The 16,135-nt window shown below is 35.3% G+C and overlaps 1 protein-coding gene across 2 annotated transcripts in view; it reads left to right on the top strand.

The window, feature by feature from the left end:
• MARCH1 (membrane associated ring-CH-type finger 1) overlaps positions 1-12,678 on the top strand; it is an 826,141-nt gene extending 813,463 nt beyond the window's left edge. For both annotated transcript variants that reach the window (XM_025386160.1, XM_025386159.1), the window contains one exon: positions 8,406-12,678. In XM_025386160.1, coding sequence (XP_025241945.1) covers positions 8,406-8,704 — 299 coding nt within the window. In that variant the 3' untranslated portion in view covers positions 8,705-12,678. The remainder of the gene's footprint in view (positions 1-8,405) is intronic.
• Positions 12,679-16,135: the final 3,457 nt, after the last annotated feature.

Genomic DNA, 16,135 nt, shown 5'->3' with positions numbered 1-16,135 from the left:
AGTTGGATTCCTAGGTATTTTATTCTCTTTGAAGCAATTGTGAATGGAAGTTCATTCATGATTTGGCTCTCTGTTTGTCTGTTATTGGTGTATAAGAATGCTTGTGATTTTTGCACATTAATTTTGAGGATACAGCTTTATATATGACTGAGAAGAAAGATACCTTGAATTGCACATAGGATGCCCAGGGAAAAGATTTAGTGCCTTCCTTTCTCTACCATTGTCCTTTTTTGTGGTGTACATTCTTTTGTCTTTGCTAACGACAGCATAGAAACTGATTAGTCTAACAGAATGTCAGAAGACAATTGGCTGTGTCTCAATAAAAGGAGGCAAGTACATTTCCTGATGAAAACATTCTTGAAAAATCCATTTAGCCCCATTTTAGCATCTCCTCTCAAGATGTCCTTAAAGTGAGTTTTCCAAGATACAATCCTTATAACCACTCAACAGTAATTTATTTCATAGAAAACAAAAATTGTGTCCACTTAGTTGAAGGCAAGAGGAAGCGCAGGCTGTCTGTTAGAGATGGTCATTTGGACAGTGAGTTTGTACTCAAAATGGCTTTTGTATGTGGGGGTTGGGGTGCTCTGCACTCTAAACTTAATGGAGGGGTTTTGTGGGAGATTTGACTTCCCAGGAACATAGTAAAGGATGGCGTGGGCAGGGGAAACTGATTCAGAGATACCTTGTGAAGGAAAGTGGAGGGATCAGGCTGAGTCTCCCAAAAAGAGCAGAGAAAATGGCAACTGTTTCCCCCTGGCCCAGATTCCCAGGTATATTATGTGCTTTGGTCACTGTTTCTGGAAAGAGAGGTGAAACGTGAGTGGACTTTACTTTAGATTGTCCACCATCTAAAGCATAGTTTTACTGACAGTGAAGAGGGGTTGTAAGAGCTTTCATTAGTCCTTGAAATATCTACTGAGCAAGGAACTATGGAAAACAAAGTCCAGCTCAGACAGATTCTGTGCTCGTCAAGATTATAGCATGACAAAGCAAAAATGCTTATGTTAGAAAGTGAGCTCATACTGCACGTGGAGAAATAACATGAATTGGAACAGTGGGAAAATTTATTTCCAGCTGGAAATGACCTCTAAGATGGGTTTTGTCGGACAGGTAGACACAGAGAAGTAGGGAAGCAAAACACAGAAAGAAAGAAGATCGTAGACAAAGGCTCAGAAATGAGAAACCTCCAGGCTTGTATGAGGAACAGCTGCTAGTTTGGTTAAGCAGAGGAGAAAGCTGGATGTAGTCCATGAGAATTTCCCTAAAAATGGGAAATACAGCACATTTCATCTCCAGCCTGTCTGTGGTTAAAGCTTTCTAAACACATTGAAATTACTGCTTAATATAATAGCTTACAGCAGAAATCCTTTTTGAATTTGGAGAACTGCAAGATATCTTGCTCATATTCCAAATCCTTTCTGCAAATTTCCCAATAAAGAGACGTAAGTTATTGTCTTCCACAGCAGGGATTCTCAGCCTGAGCACTATGGACATTATGGACTGAATAATTCTTTGTTGGAAGGTGCTGTCCTGTGCATTGTAGGATGTCTAGCAGCATCCCTGGCCTCTAATAAAAGTCAGCAGCACCCAACTCCAGGTACAACAATCAACGATGTCTCTAGACACTGCTAAAAGTCCCCCAGAGAACAAAATTGTCCCCAGTGGTGAACCTATGGTCTACACTGAGTCAGTGTTTCAGATGATTGTTCTTGTGTAGATGAAGACAGCTAAGTAGGAAGAAGAAAAAAAAAAAAAAAGCCCTTCTATATTTCAAATGCATGGACTCTCTGTGTAGAGAATAATTTAGCTCTTTTTATTTCTAACTACCATTCAATACTGCTGTTTTACTTAGCATATAGGAAAAATGGACACAGGAGTCCAGCCATGTATAAATAGGTGCTGCCACTTATCTGGGACTATTAGAATCATCACATATTCCTGATTATTCTTCAGAACTCCTTAAATCACTTATAAAGACTTTGCCTTGGAGTATTTTTAAACAAAAATAGCAAGGTAACTGCTATTTCCATGCAATACACAAATCAAATTTCAACACTATCAGAGATTACTAGGTCAAGATCATTGGGTAATAATCTCACCTTTGGCATGAAATAGCAAAATGGGGAGAAGAAGGGAGAATCGAAATAGATGGTCTTTAAAGGTCTTTGAACTCTGAATTTTTAGTTCAGTTATTTTGCTGGAACACCAGAAAAATCAAGAATAAAACAATTTTGATTCTATCAGCCTGATATTTTCTTTAAAAACTTTTTTATAAGAAAAATGATTCTTTTATATACTGCCCCTCAACTTTTTTCCAAAAATGAATAATATATGTAGGAATACGCAGAATATGTTAAAAGTATGGAATATATGTTTCATTATGAACAACACTGTCAAATTTTTAGATGAGGAACTAGTGCTGCCAAAGTAAAACAACATTTTTTAAAACTTGCACTAATGGTCAAAAATTATTGTTACTACCTTAAAGTATTATATTTGATTGTCTATAAGTTACTTGGGAAATTTATAACTATAAAGCAATTCATCTCATAATTCTATGTAATTATTTCTGTATTTTTTATCCAAAGTGAACATGTTTCTGGAGAGTATTGTAATACATAATACAAAAACCACTATTATCACTAGATAACAACAGTTATCGAACATGTGTTGGTTGCAAATACATCTGTATAAATAAATCAAATCCAGGTAGCATACTTTTATTTTTTAAATTCCTATCCTTCAGATCAAAGAAGTCTATAGGAGAAAGGGACCACGGAAACATTTGTATATAACTAACAGACACTGATTAATGTAAATGCCTGGTATAGTCCATTTTTGTACTCTAAAGTTTCTAAAATCAAAGGTCTGTTTTCTTGACGATTTGTTTTCTAACATCTTTTAACATCTTCTCTTAAGTGTTTATTGATAATTGAATCTGTTCCTTCAAAGACTTTAACTCCATGGTACACTAATTAATTTTTTTAAATAGTGACTAGGGTAGGGAGAGACATGAAACCATCAGTCTTTCTCCTAGTTTTACTAAGTTCAGAGTTACTCTATTTTACTCCAAACAACAGTATTTAATTAGTTAACATTAATAAGGTTTCTCCTGGACTACGATGTAGGGAATTTGCAATATTGTAAAAAAGCATCTTCTTCCTCTGGGCCAGATGGCAAAAAGATTTTTTCTCATGCCAACTCCAGAAGTTGACCTAGATTGTGGTGTTAGGAACCGTAAATCTGTCATAGGGATTAGCAGGAAAGAGTGTTGGCAGTAATTAGGGCACGAATGCTGTGTTTGCCAACCTCATGACAGACTGCATCCTTTTCTCCCTGGAGTGGGTTCTGAAACATTAGTAGAAGTTTATTGTAAAGAGGGTGGCACTGTAGACAGAGGAAATAGCATGTGCTAAAGCTTGAACCTGTATTAGGGCGTGCAGTGTTTGGAAAACAGCTACCCAGATAGGACTTTGGAAAAAGTGTACTAAGAAAGGCACTGGATGAGAGAAATCAGGAAGCTGAGGATGACGATAAAATAAATAGAGGTATAGGTCATGAGCATTTATTGTGCAGGGCTGCAGCAAATTTTAGGCACAATAAACTCCCTTGGGCATGGTTAAAAAGAAATGGAATGTTTTTGTGCAATAAAGTTTCCATAAATATATCATGCATACATTACCAATTTCCAAATATTTAAATGCTCACAAACCCATCTCTTACTCGAAGAAATCCTATCATCTGACCTAGACACAGAGATGAATTCATGGAACTAATCTCAAGTAAGGAGCTAATATATATATATTACATATAAAATACTATTTTTAGAGCAGATTTAGGTTTACAGAAAAATTACAAAGAAGATAAAGAGAGAGTTCCCACATACCACCCTGCACATACACAAGGTTTCTCCTGTTATTAACATCTTGCCTCAACATGGTACATTTGTTACCAGTGAGGAGCCAATATTCATACATTATTATTAAAGTCCAGTTACACTGGGGTTCACTCTTTTGGTGCACAGTCCTGTGAGTTTTGACAAACGCATAATGTCCTGTGTCCACCATTACAGAATCATACAGAATAGTGTCCCTGCCCTAAAAAGTCCCTGTGTTCCACCTATTCATCCCTTCCTTTCTGCCCCTAAACTGTTGGCAAACACCGATTCTGCTATCTCCAGTTTTGCCTTTTCTAGAATGTCATATAGTTGGTATCACACAGTATGTAGCTTTTGCAGACTGACCTCTTTCATTTAGCAGTATGCATTTAAGGTTCCTTTGTGTCCTTTTGTAGCTTGATAGCTCATTTCTTTTGAATCACTAAGTAATACTCCATTGTATGGATGTATCACAGTTTATTCATTCACAGATTGAAAGACAACTTGCTTTATCTAGCTTTGAACAAATATGTATAAAGCTGCTACAAACATTTGTGTGCAGGTTTTTGTGTGGACATAAGTTTTCGTTCATTTGAATAAGTATAATGTTGTATCATTTGAAAAGCTTGTGGTTACCATTGTAAAAAACGGCCAAACTATCTTCCAAAGTGACTGTACCATTTTGCATGCCTATCAGCAACGAATGAGAATTCCTGCTTGTCGTTCCACATCCTTTCCAACATTGTTTTCAGTGTTCTGTTTTTAAACTTTAGCCATTCTAATAGGTATATAATGATATCTTGTTTTAATTTGCAATTCTCTGATCACATATATCGATAATCTTACCATCTGTTTATCTTCATTGATGACATACCTCTTCAGATCTTTTGTTCATTTTGTAATTAGGTTATTTTCTTATTGAATGTTAACAGTTATTTGTATATTTTGGATACAAATCCTTTTTTCAGAATGTGTTTTGCAAATATTTTTTCCTGTGGCTTTTCATTCTCTTAACAGTGACTTCCTCAGAGCAAAAGGTTTTAGTTTTAATAAAGTCCAATTGATCAATTTTTCTTTTCATAGATCATACTTTGGTCACCTAAATTTTCTTATCTTTTAGAAGTTGTATAGTTTTACAATTTACATTTAGGTCTATAATCCATTTTGAGTTAATTTTTGTGAAAAAGGTAAGGTCTGTTTACAGACTCATTTATTTGCATGCAGATATTTAGTTATACTAGCACCCATTTGTTAAAAAGACTATCCGTTCTCCATTGAATTGCCTTTGCTCCTCTGTTGAAGATCAGTTTTCTATATTTGTATCGGTCTATTTCTGGGCTATTCTGTTTCACTGATTTATTTCTTTATTCTTTCATTGATACCACACTGTCTTGATCACCGTAGTGGTAGTAATCAAGGATAGTGTCAGTTTTCAAAAACCCTGTTCTTCTACTTCGACATTGTGTTGGCTATTCTGGTCTTTTGCTCTCCATATACACTTTACAATCAGTTTGTCAATATCCATAAAATACCTTGCTGGAATTTTGAATGGGATAGTATTGAATCTGTAGATCAAATTGGGAAGAATAGTTATCTTAATAATATTAAGTCTCCCTACCCATAAATGTGGAACATCTTATTTCATTCAGATATTCTTTTATTTCCTTCATCGTAGCTTTATAGTTTTCCTCACATAAATCTTGTACATATTTTGTTAGGTTTACACCTAAGGTTTTTGTTGTTGTCATTGTTTTGTTGGCACAAATGTAAATTAGCTTGTGTTTTTAATTTCAGATTCTGGTTGTTTGTTGCTATATATAGGAAAGCAATTGACTTTTGTAAAACTTTGTATCCTGCAATGTTGTCATAATCACCTATTTAAAAAAAACAAAACTTTATCAATTCTTTGAGATTTTATACATAGACAATCATATCATTTGTGAACAGATAGTTTTATTCCTTCTTTCCCAATCATCTTTTATTATTCTTGTTTTATTGCATTAGCTAGGACTTCCAGTGCGATGCTGAATAGGCATGGTAAGAAGGAACATCCTTGTCTTGTTCCTGATCTTAGGGGAAAAGCATCTAGTTTCTCACCATTATGATGTCAGCTATAGGTTTTCTATGTTCTTTATCCTATTAAGGAAATTCCATTCCATTCCTAGTTTTTATCATGATTGAGTGTTGGATTTTGTCAAATGTGTTTTCTGCATTTATTGATATATTCACATTTTTCTTTAGCTAATTGATGTGTTTACATTGATTTCTGAATGTTGAACCAACTTTGCATACCTAGAATAAATCTCTATTGGCTGTAGTGTATAATTGTTTTTATACATTGTTGAATTCAATTTGCTAACATTTTGTTGAGAATTTTTGTATCTGTTCATGAGAGATACTGGCCTATAACTTTTCTTCATAGTAATTGTCTTTGCTGAATTTAGTATTGGTTAATGCTGGTCTCACCTGATTAGTTAGGAAGTATTATCTCTTCTATTTTCTGGAAAAGACTATAGAACATTGATGTCATTTCTTCTTTAAATGTTTGGTAGAATCCACTAGTAAAATTATCTGAACTTGGTGCTTTCTGCTCTGAAAGGTTATTGTTGATTTAATTTCTTTAATAGATCTAAGGATATTTAGATTATCTGACTATTAATTACACCTGCCACTGTAATGATCTCTTATTTCTCCTATGTGAGCTTTGGCCAATGATATTTTGAAGTATTATTTCCATTAGGATTAAGTAAATATTCAAGATGATGACTATTATGAATTATTCAAGTCATAAAGAAGTCCTTGCATATTAGGAGTTAGAAAAAAAATTACCTTTGCTACCAGTAAAGGTTCTAATACATTTGATTGCATATATTTAATCTACTGGAAAACTAAGTTCAGATTTGATTACTCAAAGAGGCATAGAAATTTATTTTAAACTGACAATGCCAAACAGAGCAACAAATTAATGAAACATCAACAACAGTGAGAGGCTTTTCATGTTTTCTTACAATCCCTTTTAAGATCAGAGAACATTTTTTTCCCAAAAAATTTCAAAGGAAGAGTCAGAGCCAAAGCATTTTGAAAAGAAAAAGAGTTTACTTGCAAAGGTTCAAGAGAGTCAGACTTCAGAAAAGCTGGATAAGGAAGTGAAAAACATAACAGGTATTTAAAGAAAAATATAAAGAAGATTACCATGATTACTAAGTTTGCATTAATTTGTTCATGGAGAAAAAACAAAATCTTATCACATGATGATCATATCCAGAAAGATCTTGCAACATGAGCTAAATAAAAGTCAAGAATAAAATGGTCTTTGTCGGGGTCTGGGGATATAAGAAATACTCAATGTTTCATTATTTTGGGACCAGAAATTGACAAGGTAACCCTGTTTTTTTTGGTTAATCTTAGGGTACAAAGTGCTTCATCATGACAGAAACAGGGCATGACTTCTGCTTTGCTTCTAGAAGCATAAAGCAATGTCGCTACTACAAAATATAGACACGATATTTCTTATAACTCTATTCACTGTTATAAGTACATAAAAATCCAAAGTCAAATCATAGACTCTCAATTACCGTGGTTTTTACACATTTCTACCATCCATTCCTAGTGCACCGTATTGAGCCATACTGAGCTATATTTTTCTCCTTCACAACTTTTCACTTACGGGAAGACAGCTATTGTCCCCCACACTATCGTAATGTGGGCAAGAGGACCACTTGTCCCTCATATATTTAACACTCTTGACCCTCATATATTTAACATTCATAATTATGTGTTGCCTAAATACTCACTGTTGTAGTCATTGAAACACCTGTGAAATAATTTTAAAAACTGTATATTTACAAAAGAAAGCCTATTTCTAGTAATGATGATGGAAATTAAGAGAAAATATAGCATCTATAAAAGTGTGATGGTTCTCAATGATAAAATATGATTTATGAAACAAATGGCTAAAATCCTAAATATTTTGCACGTTTGTACTCAGGAATTCTCTCTCTGATGAAATGTGGCAGCTTTTTCCTTCCCCTCCCTTTCACTCCTCCCCATCTCCCTTCTTCCATTCCTTCCTTTTAAATTTTAAAAGAAATGAGAGTGGAAAGACCTATACATACAAACCCATGCATGTACCCATCCCTCATCTTCTTAAAAGGATTTTAAACTCTGATTCTTCCATTATGTTCGCCAGTCTTCCTTAAAGGTTTAGCTATAAGGAATAAATGTCAGTGTCCAAATGTCCAAAATCTAACATAATATCTCATAATTATGATAGGTACTTGATGCTAGGAGAAATAAGAGATTTGACAGTGAGAAAATTTCCTGATATACAATTTTGACAGTACATGTAGGATACTCAAAAGGAATTAAGGCAATTCACGTTATAATTCTTCTAGTTATTAACAATATATTCCTTGTTAACATAATCTAGCAGGCAGGCATGGGCTTTTGAAGGGGCATAGAAAAAAAATGACCAAATCCACTGAGGAAAACTTGGTGATAACATTCTCTCTTTTTTATTTCAAAGGTGTCCTTGAATGGCCATTTTGGACAAAACTGGTTGTGGTAGCCATTGGCTTCACAGGAGGTCTTGTCTTCATGTACGTCCAGTGTAAAGTCTACGTTCAGTTGTGGCGCAGGCTGAAGGCCTACAACCGTGTGATCTTTGTACAAAATTGCCCAGACACTGCCAAAAAACTGGAGAAGAACTTCTCATGCAATGTAAACACAGACATCAAGGATGCTGTGGTAGTGCCTGTATCACAAACAGGTACAAATTCACTGCCATCTGCAGAGGGTGGCCCCCCTGAAGTTGTATCAGTTTGATGGAACCTGTTGGGAGTTCCTTCACCGAAGAATATCTTTCTAGCCCTCAGCCACTACAAATGACAGAAGTGATCTTGAATTATTTACTCTCTTCAGCTCCTCCTTTCTCCTACTGACACATTTTTCCTGACTTTGTTCAAAGAGGAAAGGAGGAAAACACACCAAATGCCCAGGATCCCATGAAGTATAGCGTGAAGTATGATATGGAAATGTGAAGTTTGCCAGAGAATGATTTCTAAGACAATTAAGAACTACTGGGGCAATGAATGCTTTTAGGCAGTAATCAAAGATTAAATGGACCCATGATACTCTTCAAAGTAACAGGGGAAAAGTTCAATAATACAGACTTGAATTGCAATGTGTATTATTTCTAGGGCCTTGTAATGTTAACTGTCTCATCTGGAAATAACAAACATATTTGGTTTTAAGCCTGAAATTGTCTGCATTATCCCTAAGTCACATTGGAAGCGAACTTGGAGGATGCGTATTTTGATATGTTTTGACAGCTAACAGATTTTTATGGTTATAGTGGAGTCCGGTTATTTTGACAGATGCATGTTTTTAAAATAGATGCAATATACACTTGAAGACATTGATATTTGGAATTATGTTTAAGTCATGAACAAAAGATTTTCGGAAAATGTTCAGATATAATTACCTCTGTTAAATACCCACAGAACTCAGTTATCAGGTCTTATATTTTTTTCTGATTCCTCTAATACAGTGCTGTCCAATAGAAACACAATAACCACAAATGCAGGCCACATATGTGAATTTTTAATTTCCCAGTAGCCCCATTTTAAAAAGTAAAAATAAATGTAAAAGTGAATTTTGATTTTTTAAAAATTTAACACTATATATGTTATTTCAACATGTCATCAATATAAAAAATTGAGATAGTTTACATCCGTTTCTTGAATCAAGTTTTCAAAATCCAGTTTGTAATTTAAAAGCACACTTCAACTTGAATTAACTATATTGGATAGCACAGCCGTAAAATTAGAGACTAAGCTTCTGTTTTATTTAACAGTTGAATATTTCAAAAAAGTTTCATTCTTTCTTTTATTTCAAAGTCTCATAAAAGTTATGATTTTTAAAAGCACTAAATTAAGTTAAGTATCCTCATTTTAAAGTCAGATGAAGTTCACATCTCTAAAGGGTAAAAATCCAAAAGTATAGAAAGATAAAATAATCTGCCTGTAGCAAAGTTGTGAAATTAATTTGTTTGTTACTATGAAGTACTTACGATAGGGGAATAAAATTACCTATTTTTGTTATTGAATCAAATGTGTAAGGCTTATTTCATCCATATGAGGTGTCAACTTGACAGATGAGTAATTATGACTAAGAATCTAGACCTTACTTATAAAAGCTGACAGGATTTCCCTTGCTCAGTTAGAAAGCAAAAATAGTCAACAGATTCTGTGATAAGTAATTAATTGTTTAGGTTTGACAGTTGATTATTGTGTTCTTTGCATATTCATGTAAAACTGATGTGTGAATGGCATTACAGTGAGTTAATGATTATAGATATAGTAGCCTGTCAAAGAAAGACATCCTACATTTAAAAAGGTGTCATATTATGTTAGCTGTCATTATTTATTAACATGAAAAGGCAATGATGGCCATAAGAACCAAAGCATGAGTATTACATTGCACAAATCTGGGTATCATATGGATGCACTTTGTAATTATCAGTGTGCTTGTTCTTCACAGATCATAGGAAAAAGGAAAAAAAAAACAAACCTTTAAATGAGGAGAAAGATGGTATGAATATTAGTAGTGGCTGACATTGAGTCCAAATAGTCTTGATTCCTAGAAATAAACAAAAGGTAAACAATGTCAATTTTGTGTGTGTGTATGGCGTGTGTGTATTCATGTATATATGCGGGGAAAACGTTAAGGTATTCAGTCAGGAAACACAAGATTTAAAACTCATCTTTCTTAAAACTTGTTATAAGCATAGGGAAAACAAAGTCGAGGTAACTTAACCAAAAATTCTGTATAAATAAGGATATAAGTAATGTTTTAAAAAACATGTGGACCTTAAACAAATTAAACTGTATATTAAATTCCTCTTAAATTCCCATTTTAAATATTTAAGATAAATATATTTATGAATAACAAATCTGTGGGTGATTTAACCATGGCACCACATCCAAGGGATTAACCTTAATGCAATTTTCGTGTTAATTGTCCCAAGCTTCTTACTAATCCATTTTCCCTGTGGGTTAGTAATGGCAACATGCTGTTTACAGATATGTTATCTACAGAAAAACATCTAGATATCAGCAAACAAAGAAATGTTGATTTCTCTTTTGTTTGCTCTGAAAGTAAAATAGTCATTTACCTTAATTAATATGGAAAATATTGTTTAAATTCTGTACGAACCTAAACAAGATAGGTTGCAGGGTTGATTTCACAGTGGAGGATGATTGGCTAAAATAAAGCCTCATCTATTAAGGGCTACACTTAACACTAAGAAAACATTTCTAGAATGAAAAGCAAAGATAAGCATTATTGTATTAATAGTAAAAGAGGCCATGGGATTTTAAAACTATATCTAAATTCTTGAAATTAACTTTTATGGGCTTGGACATTGTTGAAATGAGAAAATAATATAGCTTCCTGGCAGGTTAAAAGTCAACACTTGATTTTGCTCTTCTTCTGACTTTTTGAAACCCTGAAGTTCTGAATTTCAAGCTTTTAAGAAGCTTTTCAGCAATGGTTGTTTATGGTTCAAACATCTGAAATAACTACCTGCATTTAAAATCTAATGTTGATTATTTTATTTTTACATTCTGTGTGGCAATGGAACATTTGCCCTTTCAAACAATAAAACGATTTAGCTTCATGGCAGTGCTTTTTTTGTGGACTGACTATACCCTTCAAAAAGGAAAACTGCTCTACAGAATGCCAATTTTGAGGCATGTTTACCTGCTCATGGAAGAAATAAAATGGAACTGAAAAAACAGGACTAAAATTGAAGAATGAAATTACCGTTGTGTTAAAAACCTTGGCTCTTTATAATCATGAATCTTCAGTATTATCAATACCATAAAGCAGACACTGATGCTGTTAGTTTTTTAAAGAACGATCACTCTTATCGTACAGGAGCAAAGATTACACAGTAAAAGAAAGAAATTCCAATTTTTTTAAAAGTAAAGCCCAAAAGGCAAGCTCAAGTACAAAACCAAAATAAAAATGAACACAATCTAAACTAAAGTGAGCCCAACAAGCTGATACAGCAATGTGTAACCTGCAGGAAGACAGGCACAGACTGAAGGAGTCTTTCAAAACACCCCAGCAGTCAATCTCACTCGGCGCTGCGTCTACACGCGATTATAGTCCCAGAGAGACGACCTCATAGTTATATTTTATCTTGTTTTACAAAAGGTCCTTGGGTACTCTTTAAAACATCTATTCTTTGGCAGGAAAATTAGCTCATTAGAGCAATGACAGCATTAAGGGAAATTATAAGGGCCCTGGGGCTGAGGTGGGAAGATTCTTCCATCTGCCCCATATAGTTTACCCTTCCTTGCCTTGAAAATGAATCTTTTGGAACAGAGTACAGCTCTTAAAAGTTACTAATATCATTATTATTATAGTTGTTACATAATACTTTAATTAAGAAAGATGAAAACCTTTTTTCTTTCCTAAGTCAGCCCAATGGTGCTATTTTACATATCAACACAGTTGAAAGGAAGTACTGTTATTTTGGGCTGCAGTGTTTCCTCCACATCTAAAGAAAGCCCATTTTGAAATTGGATACTGCATTAAAACAAAGAAGGAAAAATTATTTTAACTGTGTGCAGTTTTTGAAATTAGGCATTTGTACTATTTTGGTTTTACATAATTCTCTTGCATTAACAATTTACTGTTTTGTGAATCATGTGTACTAAAGCAAATTAAGAAAAAGAAAATAACTATCTGTGAAAGACTTTGTATATTAAACAAGTGATGCAAACCTTGGTTGTGGTTTCCACACTTTTTGCCTAACAGACTATTTGTATTTGCAACGTCCAAACACACATGTTTTTGATTTAAGATTTTACAAGGGTCTGAACATATATTATTTTAAAGCAAACCTACATTGACTAACTCATGACATGGTACAAAGAAATAAATACACAAACAGAGGGAAACCAATGAAAATAAACAATGTGGACTTTGAAACCTGCTTTAAAAAAAGGTTTAAGAGAAATCACAGTGTAATCTAGAGGGATTTTCTCAAGAATAAGTCTTGGATATAGACAAATAAGAATATAACAGCATTTTTCTATTAAGAGCTAATAGTGTATTCAGATAATTGCATGGATAATAAACATTAAAAGCAAGATATTACAATCTAAGAGGCTTGGTGATAGCAAAACACAAAGCACTCTCCAAATGTCCAACTTAAAAGGACCTACAGGGCTTTCTACCAGTCTGCTAACTATACGAGCCAACTCTTCCACCCAAACTGGAAATCTGAACTTAACACCCTCCCTCACCACCAGAAATTATAGCAAACATTCCTAGATCATTAACCACTGCCATTATGTGTTCAATGATCCTAAACTGGGTGCTGTGATAGAGATTACCAAGCGTAGCAAGTGTGTGGGAGTAGAGATGCTTTAGATAGAGAGGACACTTTTAAGCTCAGACCTAAAGGAAGAGAGAACAATCATTTATTGTTGGCCTTGCGAAAGCTCAGAGAATGGCAACACAGGCAGAGGGAATGATAAGTACCAAAATCCTGAATGGGAAATGTCAAGCAAGGCTGATGGATTCGGCCAGTAGGGAAACAAGCCCTTGTAAGACTCTATTACAGTCATCCCTCAGTATGTGTGGAGGACTGGTCCCAGGACCTCCTTTGAATACCAGAATTCATGGATGCTCAAATCCCTGATATAAAAATGGTGTAGTATTTGCATATAACCTATGTATATCCTCTTGTATACTTAAAATCATTTCCGGATTACTTATAATACCTAATACCATGGAAATAGTTGTTACAATGTATTGTTTAAAGAATAACGACATGAAACAAGTCTGCATGTTCAGTACATACTTTTTTTTTCAGACTATTTTTCATCTGTGGTTGGTTGGATCCAAGGATGAGGAACCCTTAGATAGGAAGGGTCAACTGTACTTACAGTGGCAGTAAAATGCAAAGGTGGCCTTCCCATATGTCTTGTCCTACAGAAAGACACAAACAGAAAAGGGGCCAGATGACCTGATAATGGTACATAAGGGGAAGGGCACTCTGTTGCTGAGATGCTGAGTCCATTTTGCAGCTAAGTATTATATTAGACTGGTGCAAAAGTAATTGCCGTTTTGCCATTAAAATTACTTAAAAAAAAAAAAAGACAAAAACGGCAATTACTTTTGCACCAATCTTGAGTCATTAGTTTTATAGGCTGCAGCTCTATGCTACAGTGTCTCGAGGTGGAGTCTCAGAGGTCATCAGAACTCAGGTGATGACAAATTGTCTCACTATCTTCTTCCCAGATCGGGAGGCAAATGATATCCTCCATATCTCCGTGTTCTGGGAAGATACAGGACAGTCTTCCAAGGCTCAGTCAGGTCATCCGCGGCAAAACCCTGCCCAGCTTGGATCAAGTGAACATACACAAGGCCATCCGGGTGCTGGCGACAGGAGCAAGAACAGTGGCAAGAAGGCCAGTTAAGAAGCTACTGCACATAGGACAGGCAAGACATGGTGACTTTGGTAAGGATGAAAAGTAGAGGCTGCCTGACAAGGGCCAATTTGATTTTCATTTTGGAAGTGGAATCACAAATACTCGCTAATTAAATTATATTGCGGGAAGGCATCAAGGATGATTTTACAGGCAGATTTCTGGCTTGAGAAATTGTGTGAAAAAACTTAGAAAAAACAGGTTTCTGAGAAAATAAGGAGTGGGAAACAGAACGTAAGTAGGAGTATTTGCCTGTGAAAGGAAAAAAAAGATATATCCATTAAATCAAAAGAAAGTGGTAATTCGTATTTTCTCAAAGATGTATAAAAAGGTTGAACATTGAGAAGGCTAGTATTCAAGTCAAGCTAGAAAAAAAATTAAAGAAAGTAGTAAAATAATTATCTCAAAGTTAGAAAATGAACTTAGTTGGGGAACATAATAAGATCACTAAGCAGTACTGAGAATTCACTTGAGATTTGCAAACATCAGTATGAAAATGGTCTGTTTGATATTCTTCAGCGATGTTGAGCTGCTTGAGAACAGGCATGAAGGAAACGTAGCTATTACTTGGTTTGGGTTCTGAAAGAGAAATAACTCTGTTACAGAGTCAGGGGCAAAGGAATTGAGGGTATATGCAGGGAAGCAACTATGAACTTGAAGCTGAGCTCAACAAGATAGATGATGCATGAGAGTGAGGTCAAAGTGCAGAACTTCAGCAATGAAGAGGGGTGGTGACAGTGAATGAAGAGTGGAATACTCAAAATCAGGTCTACAGAGTGGAGGTGCTGATAAGGATCCAGGTGTGACCATTGAGAGGCCTCTGATGGGATGGAGAAAAAGACCGGAAAACTTAAAACTCACAGTGTTGTTATATTTGCCAGCCACTATTTGTTATCCACAAGGAATCACTAAAATGATTGCTACAGGGGAGAAGAAAACTAGGTCACGAGCTAAAGCATTCTATGAATGGGCAGAAGGTTCTTCTGGGAGGTAAGATAGTAAGGAAAGGAGGCAAGAATAGAACTTCAAAAACTTAAGGGAGAAATTATTCTGAAGTGGCAGTAGAGCAAAAAGGACACCTACCCAATCTCCTGCCCCTGAAGCACACGGAAAATAAGAATAGAAAAAGCTTCTATTTGAGGTAAGCAAGGTCCTAAAGGGACACCTCTGTCAGTAATCATGGCAAGGAAGCAACTAGGATATTAGGGAAAAAGACCACAGATGTGAGTCAGCTGCTCTGAACTTGGAAATGTATCACTAACTTATGTCCATGGAAGTTCAGTTCATTGGTTTAGACAAGGGGTCAGCTAATTATGACAAGCAAGTCAATCCCCCGGCCTATTTTGTATGGCCATTAACTAAGAATGGTTTTTATATTATTATTATTTTACTTATTTACTTATTTATTTTTTGAGACAGGGTCTCACTCTGTCACCCAGGTTGGAGTGCAGTGGCACAATCTCAGCTCACTGCAGCCTCTGACTCCCGGGTTCAAGCAATTCTCCCGCCTCAGCCTCCCCAGTAGCTGGGATAACAGTGTGCTACCACACCCGGCAAATTTTTATAGTTTTAGTAGAGATGGGGTTTCACCATGTTGGCCAGGCTGGTCTCAAATTCCTGACCTCAAGTGATCCACCTACCTCGGCCTCCCAAAGTGCTGGGATTACAGGCATGAGCCACCGCACCCAGCCGGTTTTTATATTTTTAAAAGGCAGCAAACAACACGCATATGCACACGAATATGCAACAG

This window comes from Theropithecus gelada, chromosome 5 (assembly GCF_003255815.1).
Source record: "Theropithecus gelada isolate Dixy chromosome 5, Tgel_1.0, whole genome shotgun sequence".
Lineage (NCBI taxonomy): Eukaryota > Metazoa > Chordata > Mammalia > Primates > Cercopithecidae > Theropithecus > Theropithecus gelada.
This window is presented reverse-complemented; position numbering and strand designations above follow the sequence as displayed.